Here is a 26,823-nt window from a genome sequence, read left to right on the forward strand (position 1 = left end):
GGGACGAAGAGCGAGTGCATGTCCGGCAGCCGAGGGATGCCCCGGGCCGTATTGCGTCTGAAACTCAGATGTGAGAAACAAATTCTGTCCATTTTTCCTTTCCCCTTTTAACTCGTTTTATTTATCCCTATCTGGGGTATTTTCTGTCGCGATAAATAATGGCATAACTCTCCACTTGCAAGCAAGAGAAGATGAGTTTGTCAGCTTTCATTTGGCCAGCAGTAACAGCTATTGTACAACATATGCAGAGCTGATGCAGGACAGACAAGAGAAAAAAGAACAGGAAATTGCATCGCCTGTTCAATGGGCCAATGAGATTAGGCAGAAAGAAAAAATTACCATAGAAATGATGTTTCAAGCTGAAAACTGAAGCCCTGTCAGAAAAGAAGTAACTGTATTTGGAGCTTGGAAAAATAGTAAAAGACACAATAAAATTATCTTTTTGTTCCATTAATGAAATGCATGGTTTTAAAAAAAAGTGCTAGTTCATTGGGACAGGTTCACGGTTTCGCAGTTTTTGCAAAGTTATTATGCTGCCAAAGCACTGATATATTACTCATGACTCGCTATGCAAATGACAATATAGGTCTGTTGCATACTGTACATGAAACAGAGCATTTTATACACTCCCTTATATCCTTTAACAGAAACTATTGCGAGGCTGTCTGGGTTTTTTGTTGTTATTCATACTGTGAATATTTCACACATACTACATTCTATGTAAATCATTCATACACATGATCAGATGCATGTGTTTTTCAACCAGAGATGCTGGTCGTCAGTATGACTACACTTACATAAAGTATACTTGTATAATTCTATCAATTGTTTTGTTAAGGGACTTTGTAAAAGAGACTCTAGTATTGCTCTTTTATTACCTTATGTGAAAACAGCCTTCTAGGTGGCTTCAGTAAAACAAGTGAATTGATTTTCCATTTAATGACAAAGCACTGAAAAATCACTCAAACTACTGCAATAAGGAACTCAATTTAAGCATATATCATGAGTTGTTTTTATATATATTCATTTGTCAGACCTTCTGATGTCAGGGTTGGGCTCAGCACTAGCAGTTTAAGGTACATTTACACTGTTTTGCAGACACACAGAGACTTCCTTCATGTTACAGGAGGTAAATGCAGCATTAGGAGTCTTGTCCAAGAACTCACTGGCACAGCATGCTGCTCTTGCCTGAGTGGGGAAACAAACTCTAGTCTACCGTATGGATGGTAGTAGTGCTACCCACTATTCTGTACTACACACTGTAACTAAGTAAGAGGTAGAAAATAACATGAGATACAACTAAAGTAAAACTGATGAGTAGTATGACCGTGGTAGTGAACTAGCTGAGGACAATAATCCATATTTCTCATGTGTCTCATGGGATACTTTCCTAATGCAAGTGAATTTTTCTACAAATGTGATACAGATATTTCACTGAATCTGACATTTTCAGTTTTGGGCCACTTTCATATGTGATACTGAAACCTGATACGTATCCATTACGTGTTGATGTGACCTCTGTCTGAAGAGTCAAATCACAATTCATACTTTTTTTACATAACATTCGTCATTATTTTGCACTGACAGCTAAAGTGACCTTACAGCAACCTTACAAAACTCATGTTACTTTGGCTACCTTGGCCTATTTCAGTTTGGAGGACACCCCATAACAAGCATGGGCAGCATAAACAAATAAGCATGGTACCATCTATGGGAACAAATGAAACAAGCAGCTATTCAAAAAAGGTTTACTTCAAGAACATTTTGGGATCAAAAATGTAAAAAAAAGCAAAGGCGTCAAAGAAAGCTCACACAGATCCAGTCTCATGATCCGGAACATGTATCACCATTTTTGGTACTGAATTTGTAAACCAGAAAAACTGAGCCACCGATTTTCCAACATTTCTGCATAGTTAAAGGACTGAAATGTAAACAGTCAATGTAATAAGTCATTCAGAATGGTTTAATATGAAATGGTTGTACAGTAACTTACCAGCTCAGATTTCTTTACAGTGATTGGTGATAGGAACCAAGGATCACAATAACTATGGCACAAATATAGCCATTTTTTACTATCAAAAACAACCAGTGAACTAAGAGGAATCTTCTGAATTTTTATCTGTGATGCTGATAATGGTAAAATAGTGGTAAATCTGATGGTGGTGAATTTAGTCTCACAACATCTTGCATGTACCTTTTCCACATGAATTTACTTTAAAAATATGATTTAGACCAAAACTTATTTCAAAACTAGTGTAAAATAAGACAACAGACATTTTCAAAACCATTTCATACAATAGTTTCCTGTGAGGGAGCTTTTAGGGGCATTAAATGCTTCAGATATCTCATTCCAATTACTACCACTGTGAACAATTTCAGGACTGATTACATGTTAACCACTGAATTATGCAGAAATTTTGAAAAAAATGGTTGAATTCCCCTTTAAATGGCCAGGACTCACTGCCAGGTCCAAACTTTTTATTATACACTTCTATAACTCATATAGCTGCTGTAGTTTCTGAATAAAAAGTCTTATGATGTAATAAGGCTGGGATTTTAAGGGGTTAATGTAGTGATGGTTCAATCACCCATTAATCCTGGCCTTATTACAGACTATTGTCAGATATGAGTCTCGCTAAAAGATATTCTGAGCAAAAAAACAAAGAAAGGATTTTACCAATAAATCAGAATTGAGCACTTTCAGTGTGAATGTAGAATCAATTGTGTTAACCCCTGTTACCCCCAGAACCTTAGGCTTATTATCTTGTAACAATTCTTTATTCAGTTATTAATTTTAAGGCCTCTTATCCTGTAACTAGTTATGAGAGTAAAGAACTGAAGTGTGGACCCACACAAAAGCCTGTGGGGTTTAAAGGGTAACTGCTTTCATTGAGTGAAAAGAAAAAAGTTCACTCAGTTGGGCAGGTCTAATAAATATGGCCCAGTGAGAGCTGCCCTTCCAGCAGTATCTCCAGCAGGCCTGTTGTGTTTACAGCTACAGAAGAGATTGGTGATACAGTAATCGAGATGTCACTGTGCTTTATAATCCAATAATCCAGAAGGCTTTGCAACACAATCTGTTTGGTTTAGTTATATGTAGCAGAAGGAAAAAAGAGTGCCGGTTCTTAAGTATGTGCTACTCCAATGAGGTGGGGCGAAATTTTCTTCTTGCACATTCAGCACATATCCTGGTTGCAGAGGAACACCAGATGTCCATCTGAAAACTTAGGGCCAAAAAGGTTTTACAATGCAATCTCCACATCTCCTATGTATAAGAGTGGCCACAGTCAGCAGCTTGTAGTGCAGTAACCTGGAATATGATATGGCTGGAGGCAACATCCCTCCCCAATACTCTTGCACCAAAAATGACAGTAGCATTATCTAAGCTAACCTTGCCCATCATAGAGTAAGCCAGACAGCATAGCTGTCACAATAAATGACCAAATAACAACGATGAAGTGCTTATGAGGAATGAGTATTTCAGTCAAATTTGATATAATAACATTAATAATAATAAATTCTCTAAATGATCAATTTTTCCTGTTAAGTCTGTACTGGTAGCCTGTTAAATTAACTTGAGCATCTTGTTTATTTTCATTTTTCTGCTGTTCTTCTTATGAGCTATAGCTGTGCTCTGTGCTATGTGTTTCCTGGCAACAGAGATAGGCTCTTTTCTGGTGTGTGGTAGCCATTAACCAGCTGTAGTAGTCTTTCTATGTAAGACACAGCCTCTTCACTGCCCTCTAGTGGAGTACACAGTTTAGACATCTCACAATTCTTTAATATGAGAGCGTATAACATTAAAGAACTGGAGAATCTGAATTTAATCAATTTGCCATCAGATGATATTACATCTAACTGATATTGGTTAGCTAGCCTCACAGTTCTATAGCAGAGACTTTATTTTAAGAAATAACACAATGATGATCAACCAACAAAGTGATGCAGCAAGTCACAAATGCAAAGTTCATACTAGGGCATGGATTAAACTGAAAGAGCACTGATGTCCAAGGAGAGGAAGAGGTGGACCACATATATTTGGGCTGTAGTTATATATTAATCCACACAAAAAAACTGTAGTAATGCGAAAAAAACTAAAACCTTTATAACACATCTATGAAAACACATCTATAAACAATTACCTTTGTATAATATTCCTGTAGTACTTAACTTTGGCAGTAAACTAGTAGTAAACTATAGCAATTACCTAAATTTAGAGTCATATAGAAATTCCTGTAGTATTACAATTGCTCTTTTTGATAAGGGACTGTGGGGTAATCTGCTCCATGCTCAGGGGTCAAATGGAGAGGAGGAGGCAGGTACTGCAAGGACTACAGAGAGGAGAAGAGGGAAACAGACCATGGAGATCGGAAAGCATGCTGCAATTTTTCATTTGTCTGCCAACCTGTTATCTGTCAGTGGAGAAGAGTTCCCTCAGGTAGCAATTGGGGTCAGAACCTGTATGTGTATGTGTGTGTGTAAGGGTCGCATGTGTGTCTGTGACATCCCTTGTCGTTCCAGCTGTTGCGAGGGAGCGGTGAAACACAAGAAACATGAATTTATGGAGAGGAGACAATCTGTTCCGCCTCAACAGGGGGGGAATACAACGCGCCACACTAAACCCTGCCAAACTCCAGCAAAATGAAATGTGACGAGTAGTGACAAGTTAGTGCGTTAGGCTGCCTTTATTATTCCCTCATTCTCTCTCTCTTACAGTCTCGCCCTTTCTCTCTCTCTCACTCTCGTCAGAAGCACTTGACTAGCAGAGCATGTGAGCGAGAGTCTGTAATTGACAAATTTTGACGGGCAGCGAAGTGGCGAGCTCCCATGGTGCCCGGCGGGGACTGAAAAATACCTTCCCTCTGCGACAGCAAGTTGGAATGACAGGATTCCACGATCCGACACATTCAAAAATAAATACATGCACGCACACACACACGCACCAGGGGTGTAAAAAATTCAGTAAACTGATACATTGTGGTACACTGATCTGGTACACTGATTTTGGAATGTTAGAACTGATTTTAATTGATTATAATATTTAAAATTGAATTCTCAGGCTAGGCCTGTTTCGAATAGTAAAATTAATGGTAATGATAACAATAAAAAAGCGTAGCATATTGTTTTTTATTGTGTATACACCACTTTTATGTAAATAGATCCTACAGTCATGTTGGTGTGTTCACTGTATTTCTAAAAATAATTCTACAATCACTGCAAGCTTAGTTCCCAGCGACACCACAGCCATCCATGGTTAGCAGTCCAAGAGAGCATAACTGGTCTTGCTCTCTCTGAGTGTTTAGGATGGCCCTTCTCCTCTCCTGTCAATCAGTGCAATGCTAGCCAACACCGTCTGTTATCTGAAAACAGAATTGGCAATTAGCATTCTACTCCAAGCGCTTTAAACTATCCAGTGATGTTATGTTAGCGGTAGTTTGAAAAAATGTGGTGTCAGAGGAAACACATGCTAACATTTACTCCCTCAGCTTGTTAGCACAAGATAAAGGGAGTCCTAGCTAGTGGGTGGGTATTGGCCTTGACTAAATTGAGTCTAAATAAAAAAAAATAATAATAATTACACAGATGTGAATTGAATTGAACCTAATCAAATTTTCATGAAGTTGGAGCTATGAGGCTAACGGTAACAAACACCAGAATTCAATAGTCACACAGAAAGCCAAATAATTTCCATAGCAATACGTCACCAAAACTTCCTTCAACCCACTCAAATTGTGTCCAGGTCTTCATTAATGACATTGATATCTTGTAAATGCTATCTCCTTGCTGCTGTTTTTTCTCTGGTGGTTGGTGTAATGTAGTACCTTCTACGCTGTAGATTAGGGTTCAATCCCCCACCCGGGTGAGCACCCTACACTATACCAATAAGAGTCCTTGGGCAAGATTCCTAACACTACCTTCACCTACTTGTGTAAAATGTAATCAAATTGTAAGTCGCTCTGGATAAGAGCGTCAGCCAAATGTCATAAATGTAAATGAAGTGTAAGACACAGTATGACTTATTGCAAACTATAAAAATGAACAAAACCTCTGTGTATTAGGTCACTGCACGCCACCAGGTGGAGAATTGCAGTAGTATGAAAATTAAGCCACATTGTTCAAATCGTTGATGCTTTAAATCAATTTGTAGAGAACTGCAGTTGAATAACTGGGATCAGACATTATCGAGACACACACACACACACACACACACACACACACACACACACACACACACACAATGCTTTTCCATATTGACCTTGCTCAGTTTGGGCCTTCACTAGGACCTCCACTCTCAACACATTACACCTCCAGAACACACATCCATGTTTACTCCACAATTTATGCTGCTTTGAGTGGAGGTGCTTTCCGCCCCTGAGAGATATACAGCAGGCCCTGGCACGGCGGTGCTGGAGAAGCTGATAAGGGTCTGGCCAGCTATGAAACGCAGATGATAGCGAAGCGCCATACTTCTTCCCGTGGTATTTTCTCTTCTTTGATCATTTTTCTCTCGGTGAGGAACAGTGTCATTCTGAAGGTGCCTTTCAAGACTGCTTCCCTCTCTCTCTTTCTCTCTCTCTCTGAGTCTCTTCGGCTGAGTCCCTTGCAGTCAGGCCTATATGAGATTTAGTATTTCATTTCCACTGGGATCATCATATTTAATTTGCCTGCTGGGAGGAGTGAAGCACAGAGGAGAGGAGGAGCAGACTGCCCAAGGATACAGTATAGAGAGAGGAAGAGAGGGAGAAAGAGAAAGTTTATGCTGTCTTCTATAAACAGAGTTTTAATGTTTCACATATCAGTGCTTAGCATTCTTTGACCAGCTACTTAAACAGACCTGTAAAATAGAGAAGCACAGAAATTTCTGGACCACTAATAAAAAAACCAATAATTAATGCTTTGTTGTGGTCAATAATGATACCAATAACCGATACTTTCAATTTTAATGGTATTTTTTTAAAACATTCTGAAACGTTAAAAAAGTGTCTTGTTCAAAAGTTTGGGTGTCAACACATCCTCTACAGAAAACATACATCTACAGATTTTAATGAAGAGTTATTGTTATGTGCTGAATTAAAATTATTGAAGAAAATGTGGTCTATGGAAAAGTTATGACATATTTCATACTTTATGTTAGATTTTTTCCAGTAGGCTATTTCAGCAAATAAATAGAAACTGTGCACTAAAATGTGCAGAAAAAATGTCATATTAAAGTTTGTCCCCTGTAGAGGACGTATTAACTTATTACCATTTAGACAATCAACAAAATATATAATTTAACTTTTACATATGACTGCTTTTAGCAGATGCACAGATCTAGAATGACCTAAAACTTTAGGACAATGGAGCATTTGGAGTCTTGCCCAAGGCCTCCTATGGGTATAGCAGAAGTGACTGAATGAGTAAAAGTTGTGATCTGTAATTATTAGCTGTACTTTCAACTGACCTGATAATAACAACAATTATGTTTTCCTGATGATACTATGGAACCCAATTAAATAAAGACATCAGTACAGACATGTCTTGTAGACAACATGCAGATATCAAGGCAAGACCATCTCTTTCCTGCTCTTGGAATGCCAAAAGATATAATCACCAAACTCTGGTTAGCATCTTCTTTAGGAGGGTATGTGTCCATTTAATATGGACAGAACAAAAGATCAGACTGGGAGCCTACGGTGCCAAAAAGCCAAAAGAAAAACGCTAAAGAGACCTTTTAGAGGGCAGCGAGAGACTCCAGTGTGCAGTTGTCTTTGTTACCCAGGGGAGAAACAGCGAGGGGACAATAAAGCAGGAGCAGGAGAGGGAAATGGTTTGAGGGGAGCCGAGCGTGAAAATCAGATGTGTTAGGAGAAAAGGATATGAAGCGGAGGCTGGGAGGAGGAAATGGAGAGGGGAAAAGAAAAAAAAGAGAGCAGAAAAAGGAAAATGTAGCTATGGGACAGTGAAGTGGAAGATATGTAAGACTGTACATTTGCAAGAGACTATTAAAAGGCCCTCGAGGAGATGTAGAACACACCCACACCACAAGCTTTTAATGTGTCCTGCCTGTTCTTTTTGCACCAAGCCACCCATCAGATTCAGAATTGCTACATATTTAACTCTGTTCCACTGAAAGCAGTAGAGTTTATGGAGTAAAGTCATGGCTGGCTACAGAAATGGACGAATACCCTCTAATATCTCTCCAAGATGAGGGCTTGGTGTAGCCTTGAGCCAATAATTTATATTACTAAATATAATTAACTACTGCACATATACTTTAAATGACTGATTTTTAGTCTGGCAAAGAATGCCTGGGTACATGTTAATGCAAAAAACCCACTAATACATGAGATCTGCTCTCTGGCAGAGAGTAAAAGAGATGAGCTTGTATGGAAGCAGGGTGTAAATGCACTGATATTTTGGTTTCCAGTCAAATAAACATGAAGAACCATTGAACGTCAACCTTGCTACATGTCATCTGTGCAGAATATAATGATCATTATGAATTATTAGGTAATAGTAGTTGATTATGTAATATTATACACATGGTATATCATAATAAATTTAGATCACAACACTGTTTATCGCAATAATTCTGCAGTTCTGCAAATTTACAATACATGCTTAGCTTGGTAGGGGTGCACCATTTAACCAATTTGCTTTTAAATATCCACATTTTCAAACAAACAAGTGAAATCAAGGAAGATTTAATATTCATTTACTACTTTTAAATGGATGTGGCTTACAGTCTGCAAGGCTACTCCGAGCTGAAGAACCCACAAATCTGCATGTAATGAAACGTCTCTATATACAGCACAGATGTCATCAACATTAGACTCTGATTAAGTACAGGAACACTAAGATGAGTTTGTACTGCAGGCAACACAATACTGCTTTGTCTTCTCCGATAGGACACCAATACCGAAATCTTGACTATCAGCTGATAATGATCTGATACTTCAACTTTAAAAGTATCCTTGCTTGGTTTTTAATTGAGTGGCTTTTCACTAAAGCACTGAATTAAAATCTAAAGGCAGGCTATCTTACTCAAACTACTAAAACGCTCTACTACGATATACACAGCTAAGAACATCACATCACACAATGCAACTGTTTGCTGTACAGGATAGATTTGTTACAGGACTGTTAAAATAACCAACTCTATCCCTTCTACTAGTTTCTTGCTTTTCTGTAGTCTTTGCATTAAGACAAAGTCCATAATACTAAATCATGAGTTTACTGTCCATGTAGCATGACTAAAATGACAAGTATCTTCAAAATCACGTGAATCCATGGTGTTTCAAGACTAAATGAAATGTCAGTAGCAGTCGACGTAAGACGAACCACTGTTTAACAGTCAGAAGAGCTGCGGCACCTAGACAGCAGTACAAATGACCTGGATTAAACTGAGCAATGAGCCTACAGAGTCCATCTCTCACACACACATACTGAAAAAGGTGATGGAAAGAATGGGAGACACGGCTAGGACGGTGGATGGAATGTGCTCAGTAAGAGGTTTGCCTAAAGAGGCAGCAATGCAGCCTAACAGATTCGGCTCATGAAGGACAGCACGGATTTCATGGTTTCATCTGGACAATGTGAATTACACTACACATTTCATACTTACACATTCAATATAGACCATCTTATGAGTACTTCTAGACTACTTACATTCACACATGCTCATGTGCCAAATGACAGCTAAAGACCTTCACAGAAATGCAATGAATTATTCAGCAAATAAATAAATAAAGAGAAGAAGAGAGTTGAAGGCATTTTGAAGCATCTGTCATAGCAGGCTAAGAAAAGGCCAAACTCCAGTCTGATCTTGATCAAGTTTGTCATGTTACACAAAGCAGGCCTGTTCTGGTCCTGCCAAACAAGCATGTAAATGGAATGGGAGGAGACACAGGGCTGAAGCTTTCAGCAGAACAGATTCTACTGTAATCAGTTTGGATGTTTATTATCCTGTTTACCTCGTCTGAGAAACGTGTCATCTGCGAAAAGCGCATTGCTGGTCTGGGTCACGCGCACACGCACACATGTGCATAAACACACTGGGCAGAATTCATATCAGCAGCTACAAATCGCATGAGACAAAATAAGCTTCATCAGATCGTATTTATTAGCATCAATAATTGAACATGAACCTCAACATAAATCACGTAAATGCAAGGTGAACATGAAAATCAGGTGAAGGCAGTTTCCATTTTTCATCACCAATGTCCAGAGCAGCAGTAGCTGCAAGCTCCTCCAAGATTTTAGCCTCTTACTCTTATACTGCTATACTTTTTTGTTTCTAAGAAAGCTGGAGTCTTTACTATTGCTTTACTCTTGCTGCTCATTATCCACTATTCTCCTGTGCGCACTGTCCAGCATAGTCTGCTGCCAAAGCCACCCTCCAGTGCTCCATTCCTGATATTACTGACATTGTCTGGATCTGACATGGATCTCTTTTTTCGATTTGTATGATCTCGACATACTTCGGTAATTGGCAAATGAACAGAGGTAATTTTGGTTTGATCAAGAGAGCTGTGAGTGGAAGCTACCATTTAAGAGCTGCATTTGAATAAGCACGCAGCTGGGCTTCAGGCTGGAACTACGGATGATTAGAAGTTAACAGTGCAAAAATGTATTAGTGGTGTTAATCGTTAAACGTGTTGACTTTAGCACTACTAATCACAATGTTTGAACCCATTACATGTACAGTACAGTAGCCAATATGTATCACATAGGTATGCAATGATACAAAGTGCTGTATTGTATTGAACTGCACTGTATCATATTGTCATATTGTGATCGGCATATTAGCTTGTAGTTAGTGTGTTAGCTTGGGGCTAACATAGTAGCTTGTGGAGTGGTGGCACTATTAAGCTTAACTTTTGTTTTAAATGTTATACTTTTATATGAGTGACCGTTTACAATGTTATACAGTTTACAGCTACTTTTTATATTTGACATGTGTGTATAATGACAAAGAATTGATAAAGACCATAAAAAGCCAACAACCACAGTGCTGAGTGTACTGCTGAGCTTAACTAGATCATCACTCTCTCTTTCCCTGTCACTCATCTCACTTCCCACACACACAGATGTGCCTGAGTCTAGCCACAGGTATGAGCTTGAGGGCTATGTGCTAATTGCAGAAGATCAGATCATACTTCAGATTTCATGAGTACATCACAGCTGTCGTAAAAAATGTTCATATGTCTATAAGTACACCAACCATGTTCTTCAAGGGTATTTTAGTAAAGGCAATGGTTCTATTTTGAGATCTATATAGAACCTTCCCATGCTTAGATTGTTCTTTGTGTGGTAAAATTTTTAGATGCTGTGTTGTATACGGTTCTATATAGAACCTTTTTGAAAATGGTTCTAAATAGGACCGAAAGGATTTTAATATTGTTACACAGCTGCCTTTAAACGCTCCACTACCCCACAGATACACACATGCTGTGCATCAAACATGTGCTGTACAGGACAGGTTTGTTACAGTCATTGTGTCAAGCTTGTAAAAACAGAAGAACCTTTTTTGGTGTCTTATAGAACCATTTTCAAAAAGGTTCTATACAGAACCATTAAAACATGACATTCTCCCTCAATCTGAAGAACCATTTCACCGTGCAAAGAAACATGTAAGCTTTAAATGCTTCTCTATAGACCTCATGGCTCTAAATGGAAGCATCTAAATAGAACATCTTTGTTAAGTGTGTCGGAAGATTGTATTTAGTTTAATGTATGTCATGTATGTAATTCTGGGCCATTTCCAAGCTGACATTTTTAAATGGTGCAGAAAAGTTACAAGGTTGTAATAGGACAGGAAAACTAATTTTGTAGCGCAAATATGGTCAACTGCCAGCAAAAACACTGCTGAAGAAAGATTCTAATTCTGATGTATTGACACTCTCATCTTCCACAGAAGAACCTGGCCAGCATTTAGCATTGAACTGCCTACTGAGCCGGTGGGTGGGGGGGGATCACACATTACCCCTCATAATGAAATATACACACTTCATTATAATGGTTCGCCAGCATGGGGCATAGTGTAATTACGCCTATCACCACACCTGCAATTAAATCCTCTGATGAGTCCCTTACACAGAGCTGAATCAACATGCCCAATGTCGTTCTTCTACGGTGCTTTTCATGAAGCTCTCAAAGATCACACACAGTAATGCATTCTGATTACACACCTTTTAATACTCTTTCAATTTCACACCTATAACAATATGGTCATATCATTGCTGTCCAAAAAAAGGATCTCACAAATGGAAACGTTACAGAAGAGGGCAAAAAATTCTTTACTTTCAGTGTAAGATAATGTAAAGACATGGTATTATAAATCATTTTAAAGCATATGCATCAGTCCATTCATCATGAAATTTTGGTCAAGGACAGCCGCCATGCTAAAATGATGTAGAAAAAATGTTCTTTGGACAGCGAAGATATATTATCACCAAGCATCACTTATAGTATGTTTTACTGTTGTTTCTAATCTTCCTTTGTTTACATTATATTATATGATTATGTGATTAATAATAACTGTGTAATTATAAAATCGATGACTATTATACTTACAAACATAAAATTACAACAAGGTTTCATTATCTTTGGTAAGTTTCACTTTATTTGTTAGGTTTTAATCATTTTTCCAGTGACTGTAATACCTTATTATATACAGTACAGTATAGTAGCCTTTTTAAAATCTCCATTCAAAATGGCCACTAAACACAAGTTATTAATTTTTCAGGAGCTATTTCTGAGAAGATTAGATATAAGATGATCCACTTGCATAAGGAAGCAAAAAGTCAAAGAGAAATAAGTGAAAGGAGTTTTTACAACTGTGGTTAAAAGAATTTGTTAAAAAATTTAAAAAGTGGGACTCCCAACAACCATGCAAGACCTGTCACCTTCAGACATGCATTAATTAAAGCTCACATCTTTAAGGGATGGAGAAAAATTGACCTCAAACTAAGACAAGGAAACTGCAGATTAATCAAAGAAGCTGCTGGTGTTCTCAGAGTAATGAACTGGCTCCCCAACACTGAATGTGTCTGGGTTTATTTGAATCCTGAGGAGCATAAAACACAACTTCTGAGACTGATCTTTGGAGGTGTGGAAAAATACACATTCTATTTATTCTATGTAGTTAAGGCTTCCGTGTAATTTTTTGTTAACCCCTTAAAATCCCACACTTATTACATGCTAATGCCTATTATTCAGTAACTACAGGACTACAGAGGCAATCTGGCTGAGCTATTCTTAGGTTAAAGAAGTGTATAATAAAACTTTGGGCCTGCCGGTGGGCCTTGGCTATTTACAGGGTTAAAACGTTTTCTGCTTTTTCTATTGATGAAAAAGGAATAATTTGTACAAAATGGCCTTTTTTGACTGGAAATAAATAACAGGTGGTCTCTGATTTTTGAACAGTACTGTACCTTGATTACTTCAAAGTGCATCCCTTTACTAGTTGATTAGCTTTTGACATGATGTAAGCCTGGTCCCCATAGGGGGTCAGTGACCAGAGGTGTCCTGTGAGGCTTATAGAATGAACAGTAAGTTTATGTGTGTGTGCATAGTTAACTTACATGAGAGGGGCTCAGTGCAAGAGGCAATGGCAGGTGCTGGCATGCTCTGAGGCAGCACGCTCCTGCATGTTTGATCTGCGCCCGGCCTCCTGTGGCTTTTTGAAAGTGTCACTCACTCCTTTCAACATTGTGCAAGATTCAGTGCCCCTCGCTATCTGTCTGATCTCTCTGTGTCATCCCTCATCCCCCTGTCCAGCTCTAAACAGACACTTAAGATTAAATGCTTCTGAAATGCTCTGGTGTTTTCCCCTAGAGTCGAAACTATGACTTCATACCCCTTATCATCATTCCATTGGCTAGATATCACACATGTTCCCTATGCCTCATTCGTGATTTAATGGGTGGCTCTTGTCTGATTCAGTATTGTGTGTTATTTGGAGGGGCTAAAGCTAATGTTGACAAGACCAGGCACTAAATAATGAAATGATTTATGCAAATGATATTTTGCCATTACAATTGTGGATGGCCTCAGTATCTTTTCTCCCATTGGCTGAAGAATCACATGGCGTGCTAATGGTTGGTTAGCGCACAAGCTAATGGAAAAGTGATTAGCTTGGCGTGGGAGAGTGCTGCAGCTCCCCCCCTGTATTGCTGCCATTGCTCTAATCACTGCAGTCATTTAAAAGAAGAGTCATTGCACCTGTTTAATTACTGTGATAATTGCGCACCGTTTGTTTGTAGCCCAGGGGGTCTTGCGGCATGTCGCTAATGTGCCCAACGCTTTGACGAGCCCTTAATAACGCTAATGTTTCCATGCCATTAGGGGAGACGCATTTCCCCCCCTCCAGGTGGGATACATCCACTGGACAGTGGTGGTAGATGGGTGTTTTACTTCTACTTATTGTGTAGGGAGAAGACTGAGCAAGTAAACAACATCAGTGTTTACTTGCCTGTAATGAACTTTGTATTAACCACCTCATTGCTCACTGCTAATGTTGTTTTAGACAAGTGTTATGGATGGGGGACCTGCAGTTGATCCCTCATGGCAAACTACAATCAAAACCCCAAAAAAGCTTAGCAAGTGCTTTGAGAAACTTCATTAGATTGTGCTGACTGAAAAAACAGTCAGGCACATGCTTGCCACTTCTACACACACATTCGCTTTTAAACTGAACTGCTATTTCCACAGAAACCAGACCCATTAAGTCATTTAAAAACACAAGATCAATAATAAACCCTTTCTTCCATCAAAGCCCCCCTGAACACCCTCAGGGTTATGGAGCATTTATTCGATAACAATCACAGTGCTGTCAGAAGGTAGACAATTTTTAGCCGTAGATGAAAAAAAAACAAAGAATCAGGATTGACTGTGCAATAAAAATCCCATGACTAAGCAAAAAACAGCTTAATGTGCTATATGAATGATTACAAGCTTGAGTCATGGCCTGCAACATATGTCTTTGTGCGGCTTAGAAACCATGAATTTATGATTCATATAGAAGTCCAATCATAGGAAGTGTCACCACACATTTCCTTCATCATGTCTGCAACAAAGAGACAGTGAAAGACTCGTTGTAGTCTCAGAGAAAGTTCGCACCACCCACATAGAGGATGAGCCGCCTGGTGAGACACATTCTTTTCAATTTCCTGTTGATTTAAACTTCACAGGAGGGAGATCTTTTTCATTAGTCCAATAATCACCCCTCACATAGAAGCAGAGTTATATCTATGAATGAAAGCACAGTGCCTGTGGAACCCTTACAGAGACTTATGGACTCACCAGCACATTTGGTCTTGGCTTTCAGTGGGGGACCTGGAGCTCCGGTGCCTCCTTCATTGGGCCTGGTCAGAAGAACACTGATCTCGTACTCAGTGTCTGGGTCCAGATGACCAATCTTGTGGTTTGGTTTGTCCACGGGCTGGCTGTCAATCAGGCTCCCGGACATGGTGCGGTATTCAACCTCCTTCTCGATGATGGGCCCGTCTCCATTGATTGAGTTAGCGTTGAGCTGGATCCATAAGTATGTGGCTCCTACAGCAGTCAGTTGAGGTGGTGCGATGGGGACTGGTGGCTCTGGGTGGCAAAAAGGAAAGATTTTTTTACAGCTCTAAAATAAAACTCTTCTACAGTAATAGTGTGCACTGTTAGAATGGTATTTGCTTGGGGTAAAAAAAATGCATTCAAAGGTGGTGTGTGATTTGAACTGCATTGATTTCCGAATGTTAGAATCAATTACAATTGCTTGTTCGAGAGTCCAAAATGACCTTGCTTTCATCTTTAGTCAGTAATGATAATTTCTCTAGCATATTTCTAAAAATAATTCTGAATTGCACCAAAATAATCAGATAACACATATCTGATTACCTTTGTAATGTAAAACTGTCAGCATTTCATTGACTACATAACGATGCAAAATTCAATATTTTCTAATTTAATATTTTGTTTGTCAAAAGACATGGCAGAAGGTCACTTTATATTGACAGTTCAGTTCTATTGGTCTGAACCAAAACAGAAAATGATACATTGTTGCATTTAAGGTCTGTTTTTCTTACCATTCAAACACACATACTTGACATTGCATCAAAAGATGAAAACAAAAAGTCATATATTTATACAATATATTAGTCACTATATAATATATATTATATACAATAATATATATAATATAATGATAATTGAGTCAGAAATTTGTCCGTTGCAGGTCCCAAAGAATGTATGCAGCGTGGAAATGATGGTTCATTCTAGAATTGGTTCATTTAAATGTGTTTGGTTTGTTTTGTGTTCATATCTCAAATGACCCATCCCAGAATTGGAAGACTAAGGTAGCACCAGTGCGCACCAGGGTTTAAATGGCAGCATTCTCACATGTTTGAAAGAACCACACTAACAAATCAATCACACCAGGGTTCATTTTATTCGAACCAAACCTGCCAAGCCTGAACATGTCCTTAGTCTACCTTAGTTCCATTGTCATACTCCATGCAGGCTGCCATCAAACTTGGCTTGTTGATACAAAGCTTTCTGATATTAAATAGCACTGTCGCATGAGAAAATGCATACTGCCATGGCAAAGCATGCAGGTGTTCCATTTCAACACCAATCAGGGTTTAATCTAAGTGGATGCAATTAAGTAATTGCGTGTGAACTTCACACAAAGCCTGTACTTCCCATTTGGAGTGTGAGCCAGTGATAAGGGACGGATTACACAGAGGTAATGACTTAAACCAATTAATTTCCTGACCTTCATCGGTTTAGATTTGGAGCTGAATTTCATTACTCATCACCCCTATGGTCCTGCTCCATTTAACTGTTGACCCATTTTAGTGGTGGTTTATTATAACACATACACATGGACAATTTCTTATTCACTCACTCAGAGGGGGTCTCCTGCACATTTCTGCAAGACCATTTCAAAGCAGGAAGGGCTTCTTAATTAGGTTAGTAGTGGATCACATCTTAGAGCAGGGAAACACCAAAATATGAGTAGAAGTACTTCAGAACCAAGGTTGAGAACCACACTATTACAGTGTAAGCATCTATTAACAAATACTGGCCAGAAGCCACCAAGGAGTCAAAACCTTTATCACACACTTTTGAAACTTAAAGGGGAACTTGAGTGATTTTTCTAAATTTCTGCATAATTGAATTGTTGAGATATAACCAAAGATATTCAGAGTGTTTTGATGTGAAATATTGTTTTGTAGAGAAACTTACTTACAAATATATTTAAGATGGTGTGGATAGAACCAAAGGCTGTGATAACACATAAATAGCACATACATATATTTTTATGTGCAATGCATATAACAGTAAAATAGTGGTAAATATAAAAAAACATTTATTTTTAATTTAAGATGAAATCTTCTCTCCAAAATATTATAAAATAACGTCTCAGGCATCATGCAGCTTATCTGTGATCTTTTTTTGTAACAGCTTTCTGAAAAGGAGTTTAGAGACAATTCATTTGCCTGATTCCTGTCAGGTCCACTGTGAACAATTTTGACTCAGTCAGACTTAGTCAGACTCTGACTCTGATTAAGCTTCTCTAGAATGGAGCATTTTACATTAAACTACTCTGAATTACTTTGTAAACATCTTAATAGATTAATTACATGGACAATTTTAATCACTGGAATTCTTCTGTAAGATTACCAGTTTGCATTTTAGCTTGTGTAGTTACTAAATAATAAGCACAAGAATGCAATGATCCCAGGCTTAATACATACAAAGGCTTATTACTCAGTAACTACAGGGACCCCAATACAAACTGGTTAAGCTATTCTTAGGTAATAGAAGTGAGTAATAAAACTTTGGGCCTTGGCCTTTTAAGGGGGCTTAGCAACATAAAGTCAATCTACCCTGGTGAAGATGTTATAAATTCCTGATGTCTTATTTAATGTCTTTGACTAATGCAAAATTGTGTTATAATTGTTGGTTAAAAGAAGTTGTAGCAATGCCACTGAGCTTCTTCACTCGGTGTAAGTATGCTTCAGAGAATGTCGAGAACTTCACCAAATCACCAGCTTACATCTGCCTTGTGAAGCATGCCTTGCACTAATGAAGAGCAGGAATGGTTTCCACTAAGCAGCATGTATCTGTTACAGCATGAGGTTTAGGTTGAGATAAGGCAGCAGCAAACATTGGATATGATATTGATTTGAGTCACTGAGCGTGGCAATTACAGTGTAGGTAATGGGGCATCTGTCTTCCTGACAGTTCTGTCCAGGTGTGACTGGAGCCATGCACTACTGGACGGTGGTAAAGAACAACAATGTCTCTCTCTATTCTTCTGCCTGATGGATTTGGCCTCCCATGGGACACAGTAAGAGAGAAAAATCCCCTTGTTCAAACTTGTGGGGCAGTTATAAATGCAGCTGCTTGAGCTACCTCTTTGAAATTCCAGCCGTTTTCTCTGTTACATGGTGACGTCAGCTCATAGCATTGTCCTTATTGGCCGCCTACCAGCAAGCTTGGCACACCCTCACACAAAGTACAGCAACTACTGGAGGCCGAGAGGAGTTTGTTCAGTTTTGTAACTATGTCGAGAAGATGCTGACCTGACTTTCAGGATCAGACTCTGGCTCAAAATATAACAACAGAACCAACATCATTGTAAGAATAGCCACACCAGTGTTCACAGCTGCACAGGAGAGATTGGTCTGTCTGCCACTTATGTTACATTCATGAACGATGTGGTTCTTTCAAATGGCTCTTTGGTAAGAAGGAAGGGAGTGGAATTATAGCGGAGATTCGTAGGTTCTTTTTATTCTTGTGGCCAAAATTTCACTGCCTACCCAAAATCCACTCCAGTGAACAGAGAGAACCAGCCAGTCTAAGAGGTAGATGGTGTTGCACTAGGCTACTCAAAGGCAAAATGAACAGTTTTTGTTGGCTGTCATTTAAACATACCATTCAAAGTTGGTCGGCAGTAGTCGACTGAAAGAGACTTAAGGAAGAGAGCGAGAGAAAAAACAGTGAATCAGAGAAATAAAACTTTATAGGGCGTGTACTGACCAATCAAAGAACAGCAGGCTCACTGGGAGGTGGGGCTTAAAGACACAAGCATTCAAACATCAAAGGCAACTCAAATGTTTCAGACAGAGGATGAATAGAGATACTTAAGGCTTTCTTAACTATACTAATTAGTTCACAAATATTGTGTGTTGTGCAAATGTCTTGATTTTGTATAGCATTTGTGCTGCTGTATTTTTGCATATGGTTAACTCTTACTTATGTAATATACCAGCAGTACTAAGTAAAAAAAGCCATTTATTGGTTGGTTAAGGTTAATGTTTCTCTTCCAAACACTCACTGATCTTGAATTGGAGGCCAGCATAAGTTGCCCTCAGGAAGGAACTGGTCTTGCACATACACGAACACTGGCATGGTGCAAAGGTACAAGTGGTGTACACAGACAAAAAACACATGTCTGGAGGCTCAGTACATATCTCTGTCTGCAGGCCAACATATAAGACATGGCCTCTGGGTAACCTCTGTCAAAACACCAGCCTCCAAAACACCAGCGTGTCTGTCTCCACTGCTATATAATATTGCATGTGGCAATTTAAATGTCCCTCTCTCTCACACTCACACTTGTAAGCTCACTCCCTGTGGCCCTGTCTGACATCTCAATTTCAGCCCAGCAGACAGAGAACAGGTGTAGACACCCACAGTGGAGGAGGGGGGGGACAAGGTATTGTCTCCAAAAGTAACAAGCTTTCACGCCACATTCATTCGGTGCAGGCTTTACGTGAGATAAAGTGACATTTCAATCTGGCCAAGAGACAGGTTTCAAAGCAGAGGAACTGTAGAGAGAAGGCAATGCTTTGGCGGCTCCGCTCTCTCCCCTTGTCATTGCGGTCATTTGAGTTTCAGAAAGAATCACAGAGACGGCTTCAATACTGATCTCGCTGATCTGGCCTTTCTACAGCCACCGACTCACACAATGATGTGAAAATAAAGCCTGCAACGCCTCATCTAACTACAAGTCGACATATCACACCTGATCCCTGACACATCTGTATGGATATTGATCCTATCTGGGATGCTTTTAAAAAAAGCTTTGTCAGTGTCCAACAGACCATGACCCTGGTGCATGCGCACCCTGGAGGAAAACTGCTTAACAAAACTTTAATAAAATAATCTTAACAGAACAGAGCACCTTGTCCAGGGTCTAGGGTCTATGTTCTATAGAAAAACTGCTCCGAAAGAAAAAACGAGTGCCTAAAACAACAGCTCAACCAGAAATCATATTTTCCCTTTATCCAAAACACAAGCATATATCCAAAATCTGTAATAAATAAAAGACGCTTATAGTTGCTCATTAGCATCATGCCAACTGCATGCCTGAATCATCATATCAATTGACTCCAACTGTGTTATGTGATCTATGTGATTAAGGTAATCTCTTATGGCTTGTGACACTGTATGACAGAAGTTACCGATGGATGAACAATTATAATTACTTACATAATTAATATATGAATCATATAGCATTCGTGGTGGTAGTTTATTGTTATCTCCAATGGAACAATGTTACGTTAGTAATATATAGAACTGTGAATGTCACACAGACTTTACAGTCCAATCCTACAGTGTCTTTAGCTGCTTAGCTTAGCATGACTGTAAAACAGCTGAGACATGAAAGCATTTTCCCCCAAGCTGTTTTTTCTGATGTCTGAAAGCTGACTCTGAGGATAAAATGTGCAGTGTACCATATGGGTTGTTTTTTGTACAGGCATGCAGCACTGATCATGTTCAACCAGTGCAGCTCAACAGCTGCACTACTACAACAATCAAATCTACATTAGGTACAATAATGAGATATTTATGAGTGTTCAGTTACGTTTACATGTAGGAAAACTAGTCTCTTGCTATGGTTTGCATGAAATAAATCAATAAATGACGATAAAGAGAATATTTTTAAACAGTTGGTAAATAAGTGTTTAACCATCACTGGGGCTTTTACTGTGGTAACATGGCTAACTATGTATGTGTAGGGTGCAACTGGCTGCTTTCAGCAAATGGCTAAAACTTAAAAATGAAGAACCTGACATTAATAAACATTTTATGGGGGATGCAAACGCATCAAAGACTAAAAAAAAGGAAAAATGCATCATGCAATCTAAAATATGATTACTGCTACATTAAATACAGATTCTGAAAATACACAGACCTCTGCTAGTCTGTCAAAACTATTGTTGGCCGCAGGTTGGTATGTTATACTGCTGTGTATAAAATGGACAATATGAATTCATTCTAGTACGTATGTGAGGCATAGCACAAATGTAAGTAATAGCCATTGCCTTCTGTAGTGTAGCTCAAAGGTCACAGAGAGGGGGGCTGCAAGTCCAGGCCATCCTGCTGTGGCATGACTGCTGCCACTCACTTGCTTCTGCTGACCAAGTGCGTGTGTCTGCATTTCCCTGAGCGCAGCTGCATGTCTCGATGCCACTGCACCTGGCAGACACACCCACACACCACACTTTACTCTGCATTCTACTATATTTAGAGAGATCTGACCATGCAAACTGATCCATGCGCCCACATCATCTCTCTAATATGCATCCAAAAAGACTTCTCTTTCTGACACTGCCAGTTTATAGGGTTCTTCTAAGGAATCTATTTATGGAATGTTGAGGGTAAATGTGACTTGGCCACTTTTGGTCTGCTCTGTTATTTGCGTATTTGCTTCTTGGTTTGGTTTTGTTCAGTTTTACACTAGAAAACTTCTTACAGATATCATGACATGCTTAACAGTGACAATTAGCCCATAGAAGTAGAGAGGTTTTACTTGCAATACTTTCAATCTGTTTAGTGTAATTAGCTATGGAATAACACAGTAATTATATAATTATGGAATTGGTTATATTTACATTAGCTTTACCTGGTACTGAGTCTGCACTTCTCTCATTTTCCATCTGATTCAATGTCAATCAATGACAAAAAGGGAAAGATGTTTTTTCCTTTCCACAAAAGAAGACTGTATGTATTAACTGATGTGAAGTAACTGGTATCAACTGAAAGTTTAGCATCTTCTAGCAAAATTTCCAAATATTCCATGAGCTACAAGTGGGAAACACTAAATATTGGATTTTCCCTTGCTTTTGTTATCACCAGCGATAAGAGTTACTTTTAAAAATGAAGATTTATGGGAAATTGCAGCAATTAGGACATTCCAATGATTTCCTACTTCTCTGTAGGTGAATCCTATTTCTGAGAAGTGGCCTGTGGCTATTTCAGTGAACTGGAGACTGGACCAGACTCATGGGTCCTTGGCAATAGCACAGTCACCCTGAATGAAGGTTAAGCACTTGCTACACCATCCTAAACAGACAATCCTAGACAGTCATCCTTCTCTCATTCTTCTTTTTCCCTCCCTCTATCTTTTGCTTCCTCTCTTTCCATTCCTAAGAACCAGACACAACATAAAAGGTTTCTCTTGCTGTTGCAGCAGCAGACAGTACACCTGTGACCGCTCCAGGTGTATGCTAGCATGCAACTGTGTGCGCTAGCAGCTCTCGGAAGCTCATAATGGCCAAGCAGGGTGTAAAACACGAACCGGCAGCACTGCATGAATGATTTATGACCCCCATCGTGCTGCCACAGGAGAGCAGGTCAGCCTTGTTAACCTGCAGGCTTTCTCCTCGAGGGGCCAGGGGATGCTGTGGTCTCCTGCTGCCCTTCTCCAGCTCCATGTGGAAGAAATGCCCTTGATGTGATGACGTGAGGAGCTTTATTCCAAAATGCTCCATTTGTCACAATTTTGGATATAATAAGTTTAAAAAAGAACAACAGGTGTCATATAACAGAAAACCAAATTCTCTAATAAAGGTGGCATAAATCATAATTTAGCATTGATATTTTTGGATGCATAAAGCCTACATCCAACAATGTATTTCATGTAAAAAATATCTTTAAAGTTGTTTATAATACATTTTGGAATGAAACGTTTTATATTTACTACTACTCAAAAGCCTGGAAGGACTATTTTCAATAATACAAAACCTATTTTGTTGCGTGAACATGAATAAAATAACTCTAATATCATGGAAATATCAGTTTCAAATAATTTGAAGGGAGTCAGAAGATGTTTATTTGTTATTTGATCATTTTGGAAATAATTCAAGAAGTTAATAGAATGTGTTCTACTTGAAAAGTGGTGACTGAATCTCAAAGCAGTTATGAGGAAACTGCTGGTGATGGCAGTGATGCAATACCAGGTATCACTATCAGAACCATGTTAGCAGAAAATGCTGCATCAGATATTGAAGAGAAAGAAAAAAATAAAGCTGATCCAATCCTATAACAAATATATCCTGAAATACATTCTGTAATGTGCAGGTCTGTCATGATCATTTTAGCTGATGATTAATATCGATAACTGTAATTAACGATAAACAAACCTTCTCACCACTACCCTCTAAAGGGGTCAAGTCAGAAGTTAGAAAATTTGCTTTCATGAAACTCATGACACGCCTCATTGAATGCACTTTAAGCTTACTTTAATTTCCAAGCACCAATTTACATTCAGCCAAGCTAATAAAAACACACCTAATTCACATTTTGTGTGTTACAATGTAAACATATAATTCTGATATGATCAGCTTCAATACCTGAAATGAGCTCAAATTATTGCAATCAGATTTCATGTTGTTAGCTGTGTATGTGCTCCTGTTGGGGGGGTGGAGAGTTTCAGTACTTTGAACTACTTTAAGACTAGATTTCACTTATATCCTCAGAAGATGCGTCCTTCACTGAGTTTGGTGGGGTTCTCTCTGAATACTCTTACATAATGTTCTTCTACATATTGTGTGCAATTACACATTTCCTCCAGAGAGCACTTCAAATACCCAAAGTTTTACATAGTGCAGTTTTAAGAAAAGTGCTTTGGTGAAAAAAAGCTTAAGCATTTAAAGCTTTGTGTCTCACTTGATCAGTTTAAACATTGGTATCATTATTGGTAATGGAAAACAAATAGTTGTATTGTGCCGTCTCATCTCATTGAGATGAATAGATAATTCCGCATGTTATTTATCATTAACTACCTTGTTTCCGAAAAGCTTCAAATACTGAACAAAACATCTAAAGACACCCTCCTGTTATGTTTTGGTCTACACTGCATGAGCTATTATTGAATAAAACCACAATAATTAATATCTCATGTGTTTCCAAACTTTTGATCCACAGTGTATCAACCTAAACAACTGAACAGGCTGTGTTCAAAGAGCGCATCAGATATTCGTCTTGAAAATAGGCTGGTGTTAAATCTAGAGCGCAGCCGGAGCAATAAACACACTGAATCGAATTTGGGCAAATGACAGGAAGAAGTCGTTGCTGTTGTAATGCATTCCAATTACAGGCTCATAGAAGTGCCACCTTCTGTAATGCCGCCTAAATAGTGATGAATAATATGAGGCGGTGGAGGGGAAGCAGGCCCGGCTGTGCGTGAAAAATCATAGCAGGATTTAGTGCTGAACACTCCAGCATGCTTCAGCTCATTTACATTGACAGGTCTCATATATATCAAACACACCAGTGGCTGCGTGCGCACACACAAACACACGCACACAGACACACTACTCCGAGACATGTTAGATGGTGTGTTCAGGCCAGTTGGGGGAGGACTCCAGCAGCCCCATCTCCCTGACTGACAGCCCTCGATCCGGAGAGGCCGGATTAAAGCCATCAATCATCCGGACCCGGTACAGTTAAGGCCATTCAAATCAGAGTGCTGAACATGAGCTATGGAAATGATGCAGGCAAACCTCTGGCACGTGCAGTGGAAAACTCCTCAGGAAAAAAAAAGGAGCTTGTTCTTGTGCCTAGACCACACACAGTCAGCTTTTTAAGGAAATACAGTAAGGTATTTAATTGGAGGAAGAAGGATGTTCCAGCTGCCCTTTTATAATTTACTACAAAATGAGATTCCCATTCGGATGGAAAAATATTTGAAATTGGCACCTCTTTCATTTGCATTGTTGCTGCGTCAGAACAAGCAGCTAAACAGATGAGGTTTGGATAGAAGGCTTAAAAAATAGCTTTAACCACAGATCCAAGCTTTCCATACACTCCAATTAAAGTGGCTCAACTTTCTGCACGCTGGAGGGTTACCTCATTAGCTGAATTGATTAGGTTAAACTCTGCAAAAGTGAACTTGTCAGGTTTGCTAAGCTTGAACTTTAACTAGCCTCATCTGAAGGCTGGCTTTTGGCAATCATTCTGTAGCTCTGTTCCCTCTCACACGAGACAACTGTGACTATACAAGTGTTGCAGTATAAACATTTAAGAAATATTTACTTTGCACAAAATAGGCAACGAAAAATGCAATATATAACGTGAAATCAGTAAACTTTGCTGGAAAGCACTGCATAGGCTCATTGCCTTAATTGAACCAAATGAAAATGAGAAAGGTTGGCTAATCAGCTCTGCAGAGCTGACCAGCTGGTGGAAGTTAAATGAGTTTACTGGCACTGTCATTCCTTCCCCAAACACACAGAACTTGATTTCCCACTTCTGAAGAGTTCTGCTGCATGTTCCAAAACAATTCGTGCAGCAGAGATGCTCACAAGTCAACTCATGTGAGGCTGAGTGGACTCACAAGTCTCTAGGGTGTGAGTCGAGTCTTGAGTCTTTAGTACAGAATCTTAATTTAGCTCTGAATTTAGATGCAGGCATTCCATTTTCCCAACTAAATACCTGTCAGGTTTGACAAATTATGAGCCTTTCATTACAGAAAAATCTTCACTTTGAAGGACAAAACTCAAATGTTACATGCAGTAAATGCACCAGTTAAAAGAAAGAAGCAAAACAACTTGAAATGGATGGTTGGACTGTAGTTATATAGCATGTAAGCTAGCTAGCTAGTGTAATAGCTAATCCAACTGAAAACAGAGCAAGTTTTAAAATAATGTGATTTGTGACTCACTAAAACTTCTGATTAACTAGCAATGTCTGTTATAATAGATAGCGTGCTAGCTAGCATATTTGCTATCCAAACTACATGCTAGACATCAGTTTCAAGTTGTAATTGCCTTACAATTAACTTTACAATTTCCTGTAAACATCAGGCTGTTGGTTTCTTTGTAATGAAAGGCTTGTTATTTGAAGCCATGTCGAACCTAAAGGTGTTCCGAGCTGTAGTAGAACAGTACTGCAGAAATTAGATGGAAGGTACGACTTGTAAGTTTACAGTAAACACTTACGCTTTACTATGAGTTCAGCATAGCTGGACACGCCCACTCCTTTATCTGATTGGACGATGCAACGGTAACGGCCTGAATCCCCCTTGGTGGTGTTCTCCACATCAAAAGTGGCCATGTAGCGTCTAAGGTTTACTGGCTTGGTGTCCTTCATCGGAGCTTCTCGGCCCCCAATACCCTGCAAACAATAACACGAATTTCAAATATGCCCACAATAATACAGTGAACAAACACATTCCTGCCTGCTAAAACTGTTCCTCTGAGCTTTCGTCTTGGAAAGAGCGTGAAGTTATTGTAAAGTTAGCCAAAAAAGACAAATATGAATGGTTTAGCTCTAGAATTCCCTGATGTATTCTTAAAGGACCTGTACTTAAAGGCCCGCTCTGATGTCTACCCATAGCATCTAGGCATTCCTCAGGACTGTTTAAATGAACCAAGAAGCAAGAGAAATTCTGTTCTCCTGGGAAAAAAAGTGCAAGCACAGCCGGTCATGATGGGGTCACAGACAAGGCACTTTGCAGTGTATAAAAGTCTTCAGAAGCAAATGCAGTACAAGCCAGACAATAAAGAGGCCAAAGCATGTCATCCGAGCTACGTCCGCCCATTGTTTCCA

At 39.1% G+C, this 26,823-nt stretch overlaps 1 protein-coding gene across 15 annotated transcripts in view; it reads right to left on the reverse strand.

Annotated features, from left to right (window-relative positions):
- The window catches only part of ptprma (protein tyrosine phosphatase receptor type Ma), a 267,072-nt gene that overhangs the window by 127,709 nt on the left and 112,540 nt on the right, over window positions 1-26,823 (reverse strand). For all 15 annotated transcript variants that reach the window (XM_037537053.1, XM_037537051.1, XM_037537052.1 and 12 more), the window contains exons 6-7: window positions 26,214-26,388; window positions 15,289-15,582 (exon numbers count right to left, since the gene is read on the reverse strand). In XM_037537053.1, the coding sequence (XP_037392950.1) occupies window positions 15,289-15,582; window positions 26,214-26,388 (469 nt within the window). The remainder of the gene's footprint in view (window positions 1-15,288; window positions 15,583-26,213; window positions 26,389-26,823) is intronic.

The sequence above is a fragment of the Pygocentrus nattereri genome, chromosome 3 (genome assembly GCF_015220715.1).
Source record: "Pygocentrus nattereri isolate fPygNat1 chromosome 3, fPygNat1.pri, whole genome shotgun sequence".
Lineage (NCBI taxonomy): Eukaryota > Metazoa > Chordata > Actinopteri > Characiformes > Serrasalmidae > Pygocentrus > Pygocentrus nattereri.